Source organism: Aspergillus nidulans, chromosome V, assembly GCF_000011425.1.
Source record: "Aspergillus nidulans FGSC A4 chromosome V".
Classification (NCBI taxonomy): Eukaryota; Fungi; Ascomycota; class Eurotiomycetes; order Eurotiales; family Aspergillaceae; genus Aspergillus; species Aspergillus nidulans.
Window position 1 is genome coordinate 2,316,813 of NC_066261.1, and position 15,289 is coordinate 2,332,101.

The window sequence follows — 15,289 nt, forward strand, 5'->3', positions numbered from 1 at the left end:
CAACACCAGAGATGTGACAAGCAGTTTCGAACACCCGCTTGTCGTGCCCTGAAGAGCAGCCCAGGAAGGCAGCCCCTCGTATTTGCGTTCAACGCAGATCAGTTGAGACTGATGCCAGCTTAGTTCGACGACTTCCCGCGTTATTGGGCTGTTAGGGCTCGCCCGGCCCAGGATGAGTGATCTGCAAGGTCCTCTATTGTCGCAGTTGAGAGTTGAGAGTTCTAATTTCCAACTCTCATATTTGACCTCCTTCTTAATACCGCCTAGTCTTATGGTGTACCAAGAAAAAAGGAGAATATAATTTCAAAAAATAATAAAAAAAAAAAATAAGCCTCACGCTCAGCTATACAATCCCTCCCAATTCATCCACATCTACCCACATCCCCACTGACCTTATACTCCGAGTAGACATACAAGCCAATCCACCGCGCTAATATCCATGCAGATTCGCAGATTGATACTCTCTTCTAGCAGATCGTCCAGTTGACGGGCGTCCGTGGTGAGGCCCTCTTCGCGCGGAAGCAGATCTCCCATCAGAATCACTGTGAATATATTTTGTGCTGGCCGCAAGTTTGGCACAATGGGCCCGACAGGCAATCCTCAAATTCCAGCAAAAGTTCGGTGACTGATTTTTCCGCTGGGTGTGGGCGGGATAAGAATGGGTTGCTGTTCCACGGTTGCTGTGCAAATTTTCGGGCCGTTTTCCAGGCAGAACACCAAGCTCCATTGCTGTAAATTAGAGTCATTTTAACAGACAAATCATCGCTGAGGACAAACACGAGCAATTGCCCAAGAATGAGCCTCTGCGTTTGGGTTGAACCTCGGGAGAACGCTAATAGTACCTAGCTGTCGCTGGTCGAGCTGTGGAAGTACCGGAGTATACTAAGACGCATCATTATTTTAGGCATTAATTATCCTAAGTATCAGATTGTAAGCGGAATACACTCATTCGCTTACAACAGGCCGTCCTTCGTCGATCTGACCCGAGCTCCGCTTTAACATTCCACGTACAGCCTAAATCCCAAGCGACCAGCCATTGACCTTGACAATCAGACCCTAGTCCTCAAGCGTCCGATCCTCGAGCGGCTTGTTCACAGCCAGTCCCACTCAATTGACACGGATGTGGACGTGGTTCCGCTCTGCCCGCGGCATCAACAAGCTCCTATGGTGTCTCGATTTAGGACATATCGCTGAGTACAGCGACGGTGGAGATGGGAGGACAAGCTGAGCAAGTCGGCTTCAGAGTTCAGTCTAGGGAATGAATAGCTAATGACTGTATTGGCCTCGCGAGATGATAGCTCTCGCACTATAGCTGTGCCGATGCCGGAGGATGAGCCAGTGACAATGGCAACTTTGCCAGACAGTGTTTTGCTCGGCTATGATGAGGGATTTGGAGAAGGCCTAGCTGTTCGCTGGACCATGTGCACTCACTTTCAGGCATTCCCACCCATATACTTGCGGCAGTTCAACTAGAAGCCTGTGATGCCCTACACATTTTCGGAAAGTGGTCCCGCAAGACATTATCTCCGCGTAGTCCAGCGCGGGGAGCCAGTACCCTAGATGGCTTGCCTATTGTTCGGGTACCCAATAGCCCCATCATACAGTCTGCGGCATGATTCATGGTTTGCTCTCGCGTATATGCGAGGCCGTGTCACGGATGACGAGCGGAGAGTCTTCATACACATGCCATAACCTTCCTTGATCACCAGTTCCTGAAGTTGGGAAAACCAGTTTTGCTTTCTTTCCTTTCCTTTCCTTCGTTTTTAAACTTTTCTTTATTTTTCTTATATATGTATAATTTATTCTTATATTACTGTTATTGCTTCTTTTATGTTGCAACACCCCATGCTGCCATGCTCCAAGGTCTGGGTGTCCACTTAATGCTCATCTTGCAACCTTAAGGGCTTATGGGAGAATAAAAGGGTCATACTTATTGGTCTACAGATTTTACCATGCAAAAAATATATTTACGGGCGTGACGATGAAGATGACTGCGGATTTTAGTGGTCCTGCGGTTTCAAAGATGAAAGCACCAATATAGAAAATAGATTCGTCGGTCAGCGTTAAGTGAATCAATCCAGATCTATCTGGAGTGTTGTTTTGTCCATTCTTTCGACAATCACCCGAACCCTCTCACTGTGTTCTCTGTCCTGTGTTCCACATGCTCTATCAATTGCGGGAAAAACTCCCAGAAATGATGCTGAAGACCGGGATAAAAAGCCCAGGCGTGTGGCAATTCAGCTCTCGCGCAGCTGTTGTTCGTAAATCAGGCTTTCATCGCGTAGGGGTCCAAGCTATAGACCTGAAAGTAGATCCGCGGAATATCAGCATGCCCTGTAGATTATTGAAAGAGGTCATCAAAGGAGAACGTATTTCCGGGTGTAGGCGGCTACTCAATATAGTTGCGTCAGTCAGCTCAGTTTTTCCAACCACATTTTAAGCTGCGGTAACTGCCAAAAAAATCTCAGAGAGATAGAATCTCAATGGATAGAGTGGTACTAGTGGCTCACTTACACAGAAACAACTCTGCTAATCTGCCGGTGGTATAGCAAAAGCCCTGTCTTCTTCGGCGCTAATATAGGCCTGACAGTACTTTGCTGCATGACTGGGTCTGGGAGCAATCGTGCCACACTAAGGAACTGGTCTAATACTGGTATAGAATTCTCCTGGTCACGGTTGGAATAAAGCACAGTATTTGCGATATTACTCAGAAGAAACACCGCCAATGATTAAGTCAGTAGATGGGGATGCAGATAGATGGATTCATCGCATTGGTTATCTATAGTGCAAAGATCTTGAGTTTAGTAGGGTCTGTTCAGAGTCTAAGCGCCAGGAACAATGCTCAAGTGTGCTCGACAAGCAAGACATACCCATTACAACGTATCAATCCATCATATACCGCATTCAAGGGATGCTCTCGGGCGAGGCGATACTCAGGGCTGACAACAATAACCTTATACCTAAAGGCTATAGTGCGATGCGACTCGAAGTCGTCATAACGACTGCCGATACAAACGCCGCCGCCATGAAGATGATAAAGACAGGCAACAAAGTTCAACAGCAGCTGAATCTGTTAGGAAATAGGCAATTGCGAGGATTGTGCGTCCATCATGCATGGGGGTTTCGATGTCCTGCTCTGTAATGCCAAATTGAGGACCACTGACACGCGCATCAAATTTTGTTTCACTTGTAACATCAGATAGTTTGGAAATGCCAATATTTGCGGAGACGGCGTAGTCTATTCTGAGATATGATCTGGTATATGTCAGACGCTCCCCAGAGCAGATAAAAAAAAACTACAACCATTTCAAAGCAGGGTCAGGTACATTTCTAGCGCAAATACTATCTCTTGTCAGCCTAATCATTCTTTCTTCCCTTTTTCCCTTCCCTTTTCCCCTTCCCTCCCTCAACTCAAAGGTGGCTTATGGACGATATCTCGCCGGGAGAGATGCCGCCTGGGATCATTTTTGCATGGTTTACAACAACACAATTTAGATTGGTTACCCGAGACCTTGAGAGATTGGGATGACAAATGAAGGAGTACTAGAGCAAGCTGGATTAGGGGCAGGAACGGAATGCCGAATATCAGCTGGACCCCGAGCGCTGTTAGTGTCGGGTCCCCAACGGGCTCGCGGCAATCCTTCTCGGAATGCCGTGCAGCCCACTCCACCTTTTAAGAGTGTTTAGACATGCATTCTCGAGGATTTGATTGCCGCTGGAGAAAAGAACGCTGACGGGTGCGACTGGAGAGATTCCAGCGGCAACTTGCTGGCTGGTATCGGCCCTCCTCCAAGCGATCCTACATTTGCAGTCTGTCCCTCTCAACCGGAGCCGGCGAGATACTCCGGAAGAAGGCCTTGGAAACAGGAAATGTCGAGATTCTGTTTCACGAAGAATTTCAACGGCTAGAACAGCGGGACGGGACTGTCACGTACTGGACGAAGAACCACTCTCTTGGGATAGAAACCAAACGGGTCTATCAGTATCTGATTGGCGCCGATGGTAGACGCAGCTCAGTGCGCAAATGTCTCGGTATCCGTCTTGAAGGATACACCTTCGAGTCACTACAGTTTTTCGCCGTCAACTTTCTGTATGGCCTGCGTGCAGCTAGCGGATGGAAAGCAGCAAACTTCATCGCGGACCCTGTCGCCTGGGGCACTGTCATCAATCGAGGCAAATGGACGAGCTGGCGATTCGCAACCGGAACCACCAAGACAGTCCCTAAGACGTCCGCGTCACTAGACGGAGCTACTATCCAGCTGGTAAAAGACAGATTGTCACGCATTCTCCCCGGGGACACGAGTAAGATTCAGTACGAGGAAATGGCGCCTTATACCGTCCACCAGCTGTGCAAGCCAGTTCCAAAAAGGTGATGTCTTCTTAGCCGGTGACGCTGCCACGTGAGTTGCAACAACATAAAAGAGAGCACAACACTGGAAGTTGATCCAATACTGACCCATCCTATTAGCTCAATAGTCCCGTTGGAGGCCTAGCCTCACAACTGGCTTTCTCGATGCCGCCCATTTGGCGAAGGCTTTGCGTGAAGTTATTAAACAAGGGGCCAGTCCAGACGTCCTGACAAATTATGCCAATACGCGGCGGCGGATTTTCCTCGAGCGAACCAATCCAGCAAGCACTGATAACTGGCTGAGGCTTTTGTCGCAGGATCCGGAGTATATGAAGGAGAGGGAAGATATCTTTGCGGGACTGAAGGATCCCCACGATGTCATCACTAAAAGACAGATTGGGCTGCCGGATTTCTGCCTGACTACCACATCAGACAAGTATTTCGACACGCATGGCGAAGTGACATGGTTCATTTCAGCCACCCGGATTCCAAACTGGACTCGAGAAGAGTTTGAGCACGAATACAAGAATGTCCACGCCAAGATGACTCGTGTGGTCGCCGAAAAGGCCCCGGTAATCCGCAGGTACAATCAGCTCTAGAACACCCACAGGAACAGAATGCCCACCTTGGGACTAAGTGACTTGTCTGACATGACCTAGTCTGTTTATCATTCACGCTGGCTTCCAGGACCCAGACTACCGAGAACACGCGGACAAGCATATTTTCTGTAGATTGGACCAGGAAGGCTGCATCATGGCACAGGTGGAGAAGATCCTGAAGAGACCGTTTGCAGATCCAGTCCAGTGCCTTGTATATCATAAGAGAGAGAATCCTTACGTTTAGTTTTCGCCAGCATGGTTCGCCGAACGTTCGGCCAAGCTCGAGAGACTGTCATCTGAAAGAACGATTTACACATATATACTATGTCGTGATGTGACACCGAGAACCACAAACTTCTTTCACGGCACGCAGTTCTCTGGAGGATACTGGCTTCGATACAAGGCACTCGAAACATTTGGGTTTGAAGATACGGTCAGCGCTTGTTCGTTTTTCGAGCAGTGCAGCAGTGTTATTTTTGGCGATAGTGCGGATACGACTCAGCTAGTGATTGGATTGTCAGACTGGGTCATCTAAGTTGAGAGTTACATACATTATCGAATGTCATCTATGGTCGATTTTCTATGTCCGGTGTGTTGGCGCTGAATTGGAAGTTAGGCCTTCGGCCTTCATATCATACAGTATATATAAATCACTATATACTTGGTGGCTCTTCATAATCACTACACAGCCTCGCTCTATATTATATGCTTAAGAATACTGTCAATCGGTCCCAGGAATCTGATGTATTGACAGATGGGTGATTTTCTCGCTATCCAGCCCCCTGATCTTCAATGGTCTTTCGGATGGTATACACACATGGGTTTATTTTAGCTGTCCTCATAGATAGTAAATGTCCGTGGTAACTGACCCAGATTTCTAGGGGCAGAGTAGAAGGAGTAGAGTGGAGGGCAAGTTCTGGGGATAAGGCACGCCGGCCATGGTGGTACTTCCTCGCTCACGGGCTAAACCCAGCGAACTACAGGAGCGGAACAGTGATATTCACTTTGCATCTTCGGAGAGACAGTCCAAAGCTGTTCACACAGTTAGGAGATACTTGATCTGTAATTACATTCCAGCAAACCGCCAAATTCAGAAATGGGGGGTGGTGGTCACTGGAGACTGATATTGCTTAAATACGGCTCCCTAGACATGGGTTCCGGCCCACATTTTCTCCTCAGGGTCTCTTAATCAGGGGTCTCTCTGTTTGGTGTTGATCAAGGCATGAATAAGGTCACAAGTGCCGGTAACCAGTGGCGACAGGTTTTTCTGCGATGCCTTGGAGTCTAAAAGGTTGCGGACGCAGAGCAATATTGCCCTAGTGGCATCCGGTGATAGCGAATTTCGGGGAGAAGAGACTGAATCCATAAATCCCAGCATGGGAGTGCCGGAACCTAGGGGTATCCATCTCTGTATAGCAGGGGAATCTGCCGCATCGAGTTGGAACTTGCTCCTGGCATTCGAGGCATCTGAAATGCCGTTCGAGGCCTGTGATCGTGCCACAGCGCCGTATACAAATATAGACACAAGCTGGCCTGGTAGGCTGCAACTGTGGAGAACTCTGTAAAATTCTCTGCAGGAAGGTGGTAAGACAGCATATAACTTGGCTGGCCTGCCAGACTGCTTTCCGTGCCTCAGGGATTTGACACCACCTGTCCAGGAGCGGTAAGACAGCTTCGGCTTCTCCAGGTCCTTCGCGGCCGGCGAGTACCTCTATTGCTCAAATGGAGTCAAATGGTGCATCGAAAGCAGCTCGGCTGTCAGGTTGCTGCCGGGATGGTGTGGTAGGTATTCCTCATCGTAGAGGATTCGGATGCGGTGGAGAGGTGTGCCAGCCGGTTTTGTGAGCTCTCATCAGCAAGGATGAATACTCGAGATGTGTCTGAACATTCTGAAGGCATGGCATTTTTTGACTGCCAGTGGGCCTTGATCATAGACCCCACTGCGTGGAGGACAATCAAGCATGCTAGACTGGAGTCGTAAAGATGTGGGATGGTCCGCAGCCGGAGCGGCTCGGCGAGATAGTCCCGCAGATAGGGTTGTTGAGAATGGTGAGGTCGTTGTTGAAGCCCCTGTAGTTGAATATACGCCCTCAGCCATTGGTTTGCAGACCTTGCCACCCACGGCTGCCGATGTTCGCAAAAGGGGAGAGAGCTCGGCGTAGGAGACTGGAGTTCTACTCCCGGTAACCAGAGTTCCTGCGAACAGTCGATATGCATATGAAACACCAGTCTAGCAAGCATATTTCCTTTCTTGAATAGCCTCTATTGGCTGTTATGCAAGACTCTGGTGGTTGAAATGCATAGTTCTTCATTCGCCCGTTCCATAAGAAAGATATATCGCCAGAGTTGATCTGCTCAAAGAACCGCTCTCTCTCTCGCACGTCCGCCGGCTTCGTAGAGAGAAGCCGCTTGCAATTCTGGGTTGCAATCTGATTGGTACACTGGAGAAACACGTCTCGTCGCTCAGTCGCGTATCTTTCCAGCAGCGAAACCGGTCTTTGCTCATTGATGATCTGGATCAAAACGCGGCCCCTTGGGTGATCCGATAAAGTATGGTCCCCTAAAGTATGGTCCCCGCGGTAATTCTCCAAGGACTCTACTTGCGATGTCTTCGAACAGGTTAGCGCAAGCTGTTTGAACGGCTCTCTTTTTCGACCCATCCTTCTGGCAGAACAGATGCCCGAACAGATCTGCCGCCTTGACCAAGAGTGACGCTTCGTCGTGAATGTCGTTCAAGTCTCTATTCCATCTTACTCCACTTCATTCTCGCAAGGTCATCTGAGCCAGACAAACTCACGGGTCCTGGTGATGGTCTTCTCCCATAGTGGAAAGAAGAGACCTACAGTGATTAACCCTAACGTCACGTGAATTCGACATTCGGCGGCGGGAGCTTCACATAACTCTATTTCTTTCGATCTATTAACAGATGGCAAGAACCGAGGGCTGATCAGAATCCCACAGGAAAGATGTGGTATAAGTTCATGTTAATCAACCTGGCGTTTTATAGCAAATACCTGATAGAAACATTTCTAAAAGATAGGGCTTTATAGTATTCTTGAATGGGCGAAGATACCTAGGACTTCTGTAAAGCAATCTGGTGCTGCTATCAGCTGCCAATGTGTGAAAAGCCGCCGCTCGCCTGCGGCTATTCGTAGGAGCCTAGCCTCGGCCTTGCACGTATTTCCCAGCCCTGTGAGTGGCTGCAGCAAAAAAACAGCTTCTATAATGATGGAACAGACATGAAATATCCCACTAGACCGCATGACTGTTGGTTGTCAATCCTATGGTCTGCCATCACGCTGGTTGGATGCCCAGACTTGGATCTTAAGTCCATTGGCTATATTGGATTTGGCACATGCAGATATGTGTCCTTGCGGCATGCCCTGTTGACCTAGTGTGAATCCACCAACCGGACTGCGCAGGGACATGACTTGCTGTCTTGGCACTATCCAATTTAGCCAATAAAGGAACAGATGTTCAAGTTCCTGATAGTAGGGCGAAATGCCCAGAGGAATGAAATTTTTTAGTGTTTGTTGATGTGTTCGATGATTCGAAGGGTTCCAGAAACGTTCCATCATACTTTCTGCTGGGCAAAACCCCGTCATGTTAAATGGGGTTTTAAATTCTCGGGTGTTTCCTTTCCCCCAAGGATCTCGTCTTCCTGGAAGGGATATGTCGGGCTTGTAAAGGAACTTTGGCCGCCACCATCAGATATACCACAGTGTCTCTAGCGAAAGCGCTGGCCATTTTGCCACTTTCTCTTGGTATGGCAGCCCTGTCATGCAACCTTTGATGGCAATAATTTTCCTGCTCATACAGTGCCAATACTCGTATTCCAGTTGCAATTGCTCAAGACTGCAAAAGTGTGGAGGAAACCATCATCGTATCTACAGCCGAAGACCTGGACATCTTTCACGACGGCTGCACAACGATCACCGGCAACATCGAGATTTCCGCCAGCTACAAAGACGACTTTATTCTTGAAGGAGTAACTGATTTCGTCGGTAATATTTCCATTGCGGAGTCCGCAAATTCCGGTACCCTCGGTGTATTCACGGTTCCCGATCTCGTAAATGCGGGCAGTATCATCCTACATCAAGCTACAGAAATCAATCTGCCCAAGCTTGAACGTGCGGACAATATACTTCTCGACCCATGGATTTCCGGGGAGGTTGATCTCCAAAGCTTGCGTGAAGTCAATAATCTGTGGATATTTGGCGGTTGGAGGAGGTAGGGCCGCATAAGCTATTCTCTCAGTCGATCAGAGTTAACAGGCTGACCTTCCCTTAGCGTTGATCTCTCCAGCCTAGAGACAGTCCAAGGGACGCTGGAGTTTTCGCATCCCAAGAGCGATTCCATTTTCGCGGCTGATGAGGTCTCATTGGAAATTAATCTTCCGGCTCTCAAGACAGCGAAGACACTGGATGTCGGGGGATATGCGGCAAGGTTCGTTTTGCACAGCCCTAGCACAAGAGCCTTAAGGAGTACGAGCTTGTTTAATCCATGATTTCACAATAAAGCTTTTCAGCGCCGGAGCTCGAGGCCCTGGGTGACCCAGCCACCGAATACTCCGAAAGTCTCGTTGTTTCCGTCCAAAATCGTATCGAGCTTGAATTCCCAAAGCTACATACCCTCGTTGGTGGGACAACGACGATCCTTAATAATATTACCCGGTACGTGAATAAGTTTTCAATCCTCGTTGAAGTTTAGGTCCCCTTCTTCAAATTAAGAAGGCAGAGAAGATATACTATTACTGTATCCTGAACTAAGCGTTTCTCTACAGGATAAGTTTTCCGGCCCTCGCCGAAACCAACGAAATATTCGAGTTTAACACGGGCAACCCGGTAGAGATATACTCGACAATTGAGACAGCCGCTCAGTTTCGGTTGTGGGGTAAAATAAAGAGGTTCGTCAACGCCATTCAGCCCACCTATAAGCATCCCGGACCAGGATAAACGTCGCTAACTCATGTATCCTCTATGTAGCATTGAACTGCCGAATATGGTTGATCTGGGTATAGTCAGCTTTGCCTATGAAATACGCCCCTGCAACGAGACACTCGTTAAGCTCTGGGAGGCGGTTCCTAACCACGGCCCACCAGGACACGAGACCTACTGGGATTGGAGGTGTTGGCGGGAGGATCTCCCAGAGACTACTCACAATACACCATTTGCTAATAACACTAATGATGACGATGAACCCGCCGGTGTGGATCAAGACCTTACCGAAACAACTACACTTCCTGAGTCTGAGTCGGGGTTGGGATCGGGGTCGGGCGAGGAAACAACAAATGTTCCAGACGCTGAAGAGTCTCCTGGGGATATCGGGTTGTCCCTGATTCCGCCTAGGCTGTGTGGGCTTGCAATCCTGCTTGTGACTCTGGTTGTTGTTCTTGCTTAGAAGACGTATATTGGTTAGCCTATGAGAATTGAGCTCTGGCTTTTGTAGGTGTACTGTCTGTTTTTGTGCCATTCTTCTTTTAACAAACCTTACCATTCAGGAACAGTCCATGAGTACCAACTTGGTCCTTTGTACAGTTGGGAAGTCATTGGGTCTGGAGTCTGAAGCCCTATTAACTTCGTCAGCCGGAGCAGAGCGGTCATTGCAGAGGATGAGGAGAAACCCGGCCATTTCACTCTGATGCATGTGGAGAAGTAGCTACTGGACAGGACTAGGCAGGATGTTCAAGCATCAGGCTTGATACGATGTGATTCTGGTGTTGGGCTTGTCTCCAAAAGGCTTGCGTTTTTCCTCTTATTCTGGTCCAACAAAGAGAATATGGGTGCTATTGTAGGCAGAGCGCACAGGCAGTGAAAGAATTGGGTGATATATTCAGTTTCAACCAGTAGATTATTGAGTACAGTGGAGCAAGTATAAGTATTGGGCCTATATCACCGGGATTTTCATTGCGGTCGATTCCAACTCGTCCCACCCTCATGCTGCAGGTATTTCTGCACCTTTCTTCATCAAGAACTTAACTCAGCAGATTTTGAGACTAAACTGGCCAAATAGTTACTCCCCCACTGATCCTTAAAATTTGTCACTTTAAAGCTTGTTAGCGGGGCGTCAGGATCATATGTATCAGAGAAGCCATTGCTTTCTATATTGGACAATGGCATATCCACATTGGCTTCTGAGAATTGAGGGAGCCATTCGACTCCGCTTTGACGCCACTTGGGGGGCATTTACTAGGTGCTGCAGAGGTTGATGAAGCAAAAAGTCTACATTTGGTCACCTTGTTGTCTGGCAGGATCAAGCCGATTCTATGTCACGCTAGTCAATATAGGAGGTACCAACTGAGGACGCACCCGTGGGTAATTATTTTCCGCCAAAAGATTAGACTGCATGGGTATGCCAAGCCATCCGCTGGCATCTCCCAGTTTTTGAAGAAGATGAATCAGGTTGTCAACAAGTGGAGGAGCTCGATGTACATTTCCCTGGATATGTCGTTGCTGCATGATCTGGATCATCCCTTCGAGCAAAGCTTCAGTGTCACGAATTGATATCATACCTTCAGCACCGTTCAGCCCCTGCAGAACGGGTAGTCCATGCCGGTGAGCGATGAATCGTCGCATATTCTCACACTCTGGATTTTGAACGTTTACCGCACACTAGACTGGTAACCGCGGTGTATCGAAATCTGCAATTTGCGGATCAGAATTGTCAACCTGCAGGTCAGGGCGGGTTTCTAAGCTTAGTTGTCTGCTCGCTTCGAGTTTGGTGCAGGTCTACTAGGCACTGATTGCCCATGAGTTAGGCAGGATTTGACCTGGCCCAAATTTGTGGATCTTTGCTGCTGGTGCTGGGCGCCTATTAAAATAGTAGTTTGTATACCTAAGCAATATCAATCAGTTTGACTGTTCAGTGACCCAATATATAGCGCCATTGGAACAGTATGTTAATAGTCCTACAACGTCAACAATGTGCTTGAGCTTGTTCTTGACGTCTAAAATAGACCCAATCACTTGCTTGCCAAAATACAAAGCGAACTGTTGGACCCAACCTGACCTTTTTCATGACAATAAAATATTCCCTAGAGACGCAAGTTTCTTATTTTTATTTTATTCTTCGGTCAATCTGTGCATAAAGCCTTGATTTTGTTGCGAGAAGGAAGCCATATCCATTCCAATCCGGCAGATTTTGAAGAGCTCGAATATAAGGACCAAGCTCTTATAAAGCTTTGTTCTTAGAAGACTTATCAACATACAGCAGACCTTTATCAAGCTAGCAAATATTTTGGGTGTTTGGAGAGCAGATAATATTGAAAATATAACCCTTAACGAGTGGGGATAGTATACGAAGTACAAGGATAACTTCTTTAAGAGCCCGTCCTGATCGGCTTGTATAAAGTCAATTTCTCTAAGCTCCTGTATTTATTCATGTTAGAGTCTCACGGTAGGAGGTATGGGGATCTTCCTTTCTTAGAAGGTTACTGCCTGCCACATCATACGTTTGACTAGCCTCTCATATGAGCTTTTAAGCGATCCAAACACTCACATCGAGTGGTTGAAGAAATGCGACATAGGGTTAGCTTTGCAAAGGCCGATCGCTGCACTCCCTCTGCAGAAATTTCTGAGCTCTGCAGCTTGGTGGCTTGGGCAGCTACAATCAACTGTCGTGAGCTCACATTTTCGACCTCCCCTCTTGCGTGAAGTGAGGACTATAGCAGGTTGGCTTCTACAAGTGTCCAGCAAGTTGACACTTCCCTGTATTCCTGGCATTCTTATCATATGTTTCTTTCGTCAGATGTTTTGACCTTGGCCTCTACGCTCCCTGGTTCACGGTGCTCTAATTCTAATTCGATATTGTCTAGGCGCCTGCTTACGTTACATATTCTTGTATCCTAGGGAATCATGCGGTCAAACTTCTTCAAAGCAATAATTCTGTCAGGTTGTCGGACTAAAGACCACGCAGCTTTAGATTTCTTTACGGGTTTTTGAGTCTTTAGGCACAGAGATTGGAATAAAGGCCGGAACATTCAAAGCTTGGAAAACAATCCTGCGGAGCGCCGGGCGCCTAAACAGGATGTTGGGCATCCCCAACTTATACCCATCTTTGCCTGTGCATCCTTTTTACACTTTCCTTTCAGTGAATTTGCTATACACAGATTCGAAATCTCAGGCACAATGTACAGTCCACTGGACCCTCTCCGCCGCGAGATACGGCTGCTCTATCTGCACCCCGGTTGCTTTGAGGATCGACTAAAGTGCGAGCTCGCAGTCCACTGTCTTAACAGCCCCCATTGTCCTCAATATGAGGCGCTGTCATATACGTGGGGCGACCCTGCCAGCGCGGAAGACCCGAAAAACACAATACTCGTTGGTGGGAGCTCGTTTGCTGCGACACGGAATCTGGTTTCAGCTCTCCGCCACCTTCGCCATCAGTCGGGGGATCCAATATGCTTGTGGGCAGATGCAGTCTGCATTGATCAGACCAACTTCGCGGAGCGTAGTCATCAAGTAGGAATGATGCGGCAGATTTATGCCTCGGCCAAACGAGTCGTTATATGGCTGGGCGAGGCAGATCAAGAAAGTGACGCCGTCATGAGTGCTTTACACAGTATAGCCACTTCTGGCGTGTCCTACTTGCACGGGGAGCTCTCGCATCTAAGAGAAGATGCGCCCAGATTTTTTCTCGAGTTGGCCGAGCGGCGGCCGTGGTTCACACGGATGTGGATAGCACAGGAACTTGCGGTAGCCAGTGAAGATCCCATGGTAGTGTGCGGGATGAAGTCTGTCTCATGGTCAACTTTCGTCAAAGCATGGAAAGTAATCAGCCGCGAATTATTTACGGAAATCGGAATGGTGCGGCCTATACCAAGAGCTGAGGAAGACATGGCAGACAGACAGCCTCCAGATACCGGTGACGATCTCGAAGTGCTTGCCATGTTGAAAATCGATGTACTGGATGAGCTCCGCCAGGCTGTGCAGAGGAATGGAGGCCAACCTCTCCGGCAGTTGCTGTGGATATCGCGAACCTCTCTGTCAACCGATCCACGAGATCGCGTATACGCATTGCTGGGCTTGATGCATGTATCTGACGATACTGATGTTACGACGATTCTGGCTGACTACAGCAAACCCACCTGGGCCGTTTACGCAGACGCGATGGAACATATATTTAGCTCAGGACAAGGACCATACTGTCTCTCCTACCTGTTTCTCCCCGGGGTAGATACAGTCTTGCCGTGGACTCCCATGGCAACGAGTAGTGACGAGGAGCAAGCCTATCTTCCTACCTGGGTGCCAGACTTTTCGCGTCAGACAAGTGATTCAACTACTAAGCCAAGCGGAATCACGTTCCAGCCACCAGCTAACCGTGGCGGCGCCTCTGGTGCTGGTGCAAATTGTCATAATGGCCAGCGAGTATCTGATCGAGTGCTGAAGGTGGAAGGACTGTGGATCGATACGATCCAGGAAACTATCCCACTCGGAACGTCCATGGACGAGGTTTTGGCCAGCCTACCCCGGATACAGGCGACGGCAATGCAGGCAAAGGAGCGCCCGTGTCGGTTTGAGCAGCCTGTTGCTGCCTTAATCGAGCAGTTCAAGCGCAAAGAGCCGCTCTGGCGGATGCTTATCTCCAATAAGAAGTACATGTCTGGATACGACGAAGCCCCTTTGGCCTACGAGGATATGTATTTGCAGCTGACGGAGTACCCGAGAGTCACCAAGAATAACCGAACTCAGTATGAAAAGTGCTTGGTTGAAGGGTTGGGACAAAAGGCCTTCTTCACCACTAATTGCGGTCTCGTGGGTACCTGTGTTCCGGACAGTCGCGCAGGAGATATCGCAGTCGTCCTATTCGGATCTCCTATACCTTTCATCCTCCGCCCATTACCGGCTGGAACTAACGGCCAGAGCCAGATGTATGCTCTGATTGGAGCGTCCTATTTGAGTGGCATCATGGATGGGGAAATGGTTGACGAGCTATACTGCGAGGATCTGATTGACTCTACCACATTCCTTATTACATAGACATCTTAATATGTTTTATTATATCAAGATGTTCGGCCTTTCTGCCATAGCTAGCAACGCATGAGCGTCGAGCTTGGCTGAGGATGAAGGATAAGTAAGGACACTCTTAAGCACTGTACTCTGCTTTCTATCTTTGTGAACTCCATACGACTTGTTACCTCAGTTACTCTTGACAACAAAGATATCATCGCTCCATGTGTCTGACAATAGAATATTGTAGCCAGTGTCAGAGTCAGGCTAACATTGCTTTGGTGTTGTTACATTATCGACTATGGTAAGAAGCCACCCTATCATGGGATTGGCAAACGCGCAGTTTATGCTGACAATTGCTACGAGGGCGACAATTGATGTTTCAGGAACCTAAT

At 48.3% G+C, this 15,289-nt stretch overlaps 4 protein-coding genes across 4 annotated transcripts, besides 1 other annotated feature; 3 read left to right on the plus strand and 1 right to left on the minus strand.

Annotated features, from left to right (window-relative positions):
* Positions 1-15,289: part of a sequence feature (contig 1.94 1501..523724(-1)) that runs on past both edges of the window.
* Positions 3,576-5,482, plus strand: ANIA_05507 (uncharacterized protein; the record flags this gene model as incomplete). Its single annotated transcript, XM_658019.1, has 6 exons — positions 3,576-3,605; positions 3,759-4,312; positions 4,347-4,400; positions 4,566-4,931; positions 5,008-5,158; positions 5,192-5,482. The coding sequence occupies 6 exons, from the start codon at positions 3,576-3,578 to the stop codon at positions 5,480-5,482; spliced, it is 1,446 nt and encodes a 481-aa protein (XP_663111.1).
* On the minus strand, positions 6,137-7,188 carry ANIA_05506 (uncharacterized protein; the record flags this gene model as incomplete). The annotated part of the gene is made up of 2 exons (XM_658018.1): positions 6,137-6,658; positions 6,817-7,188. The coding sequence occupies 2 exons, from the start codon at positions 7,186-7,188 to the stop codon at positions 6,137-6,139; spliced, it is 894 nt and encodes a 297-aa protein (XP_663110.1).
* On the plus strand, positions 8,449-10,347 carry ANIA_05505 (uncharacterized protein; the record flags this gene model as incomplete). The annotated part of the gene is made up of 7 exons (XM_658017.1): positions 8,449-8,475; positions 8,659-8,711; positions 8,767-9,177; positions 9,238-9,393; positions 9,468-9,620; positions 9,731-9,853; positions 9,933-10,347. The coding sequence occupies 7 exons, from the start codon at positions 8,449-8,451 to the stop codon at positions 10,345-10,347; spliced, it is 1,338 nt and encodes a 445-aa protein (XP_663109.1).
* ANIA_05504 (HET domain-containing protein) lies at positions 13,074-14,924 on the plus strand (the record flags this gene model as incomplete). The annotated part of the gene is made up of 1 exon (XM_658016.1): positions 13,074-14,924. The coding sequence occupies one exon, from the start codon at positions 13,074-13,076 to the stop codon at positions 14,922-14,924; it is 1,851 nt and encodes a 616-aa protein (XP_663108.1).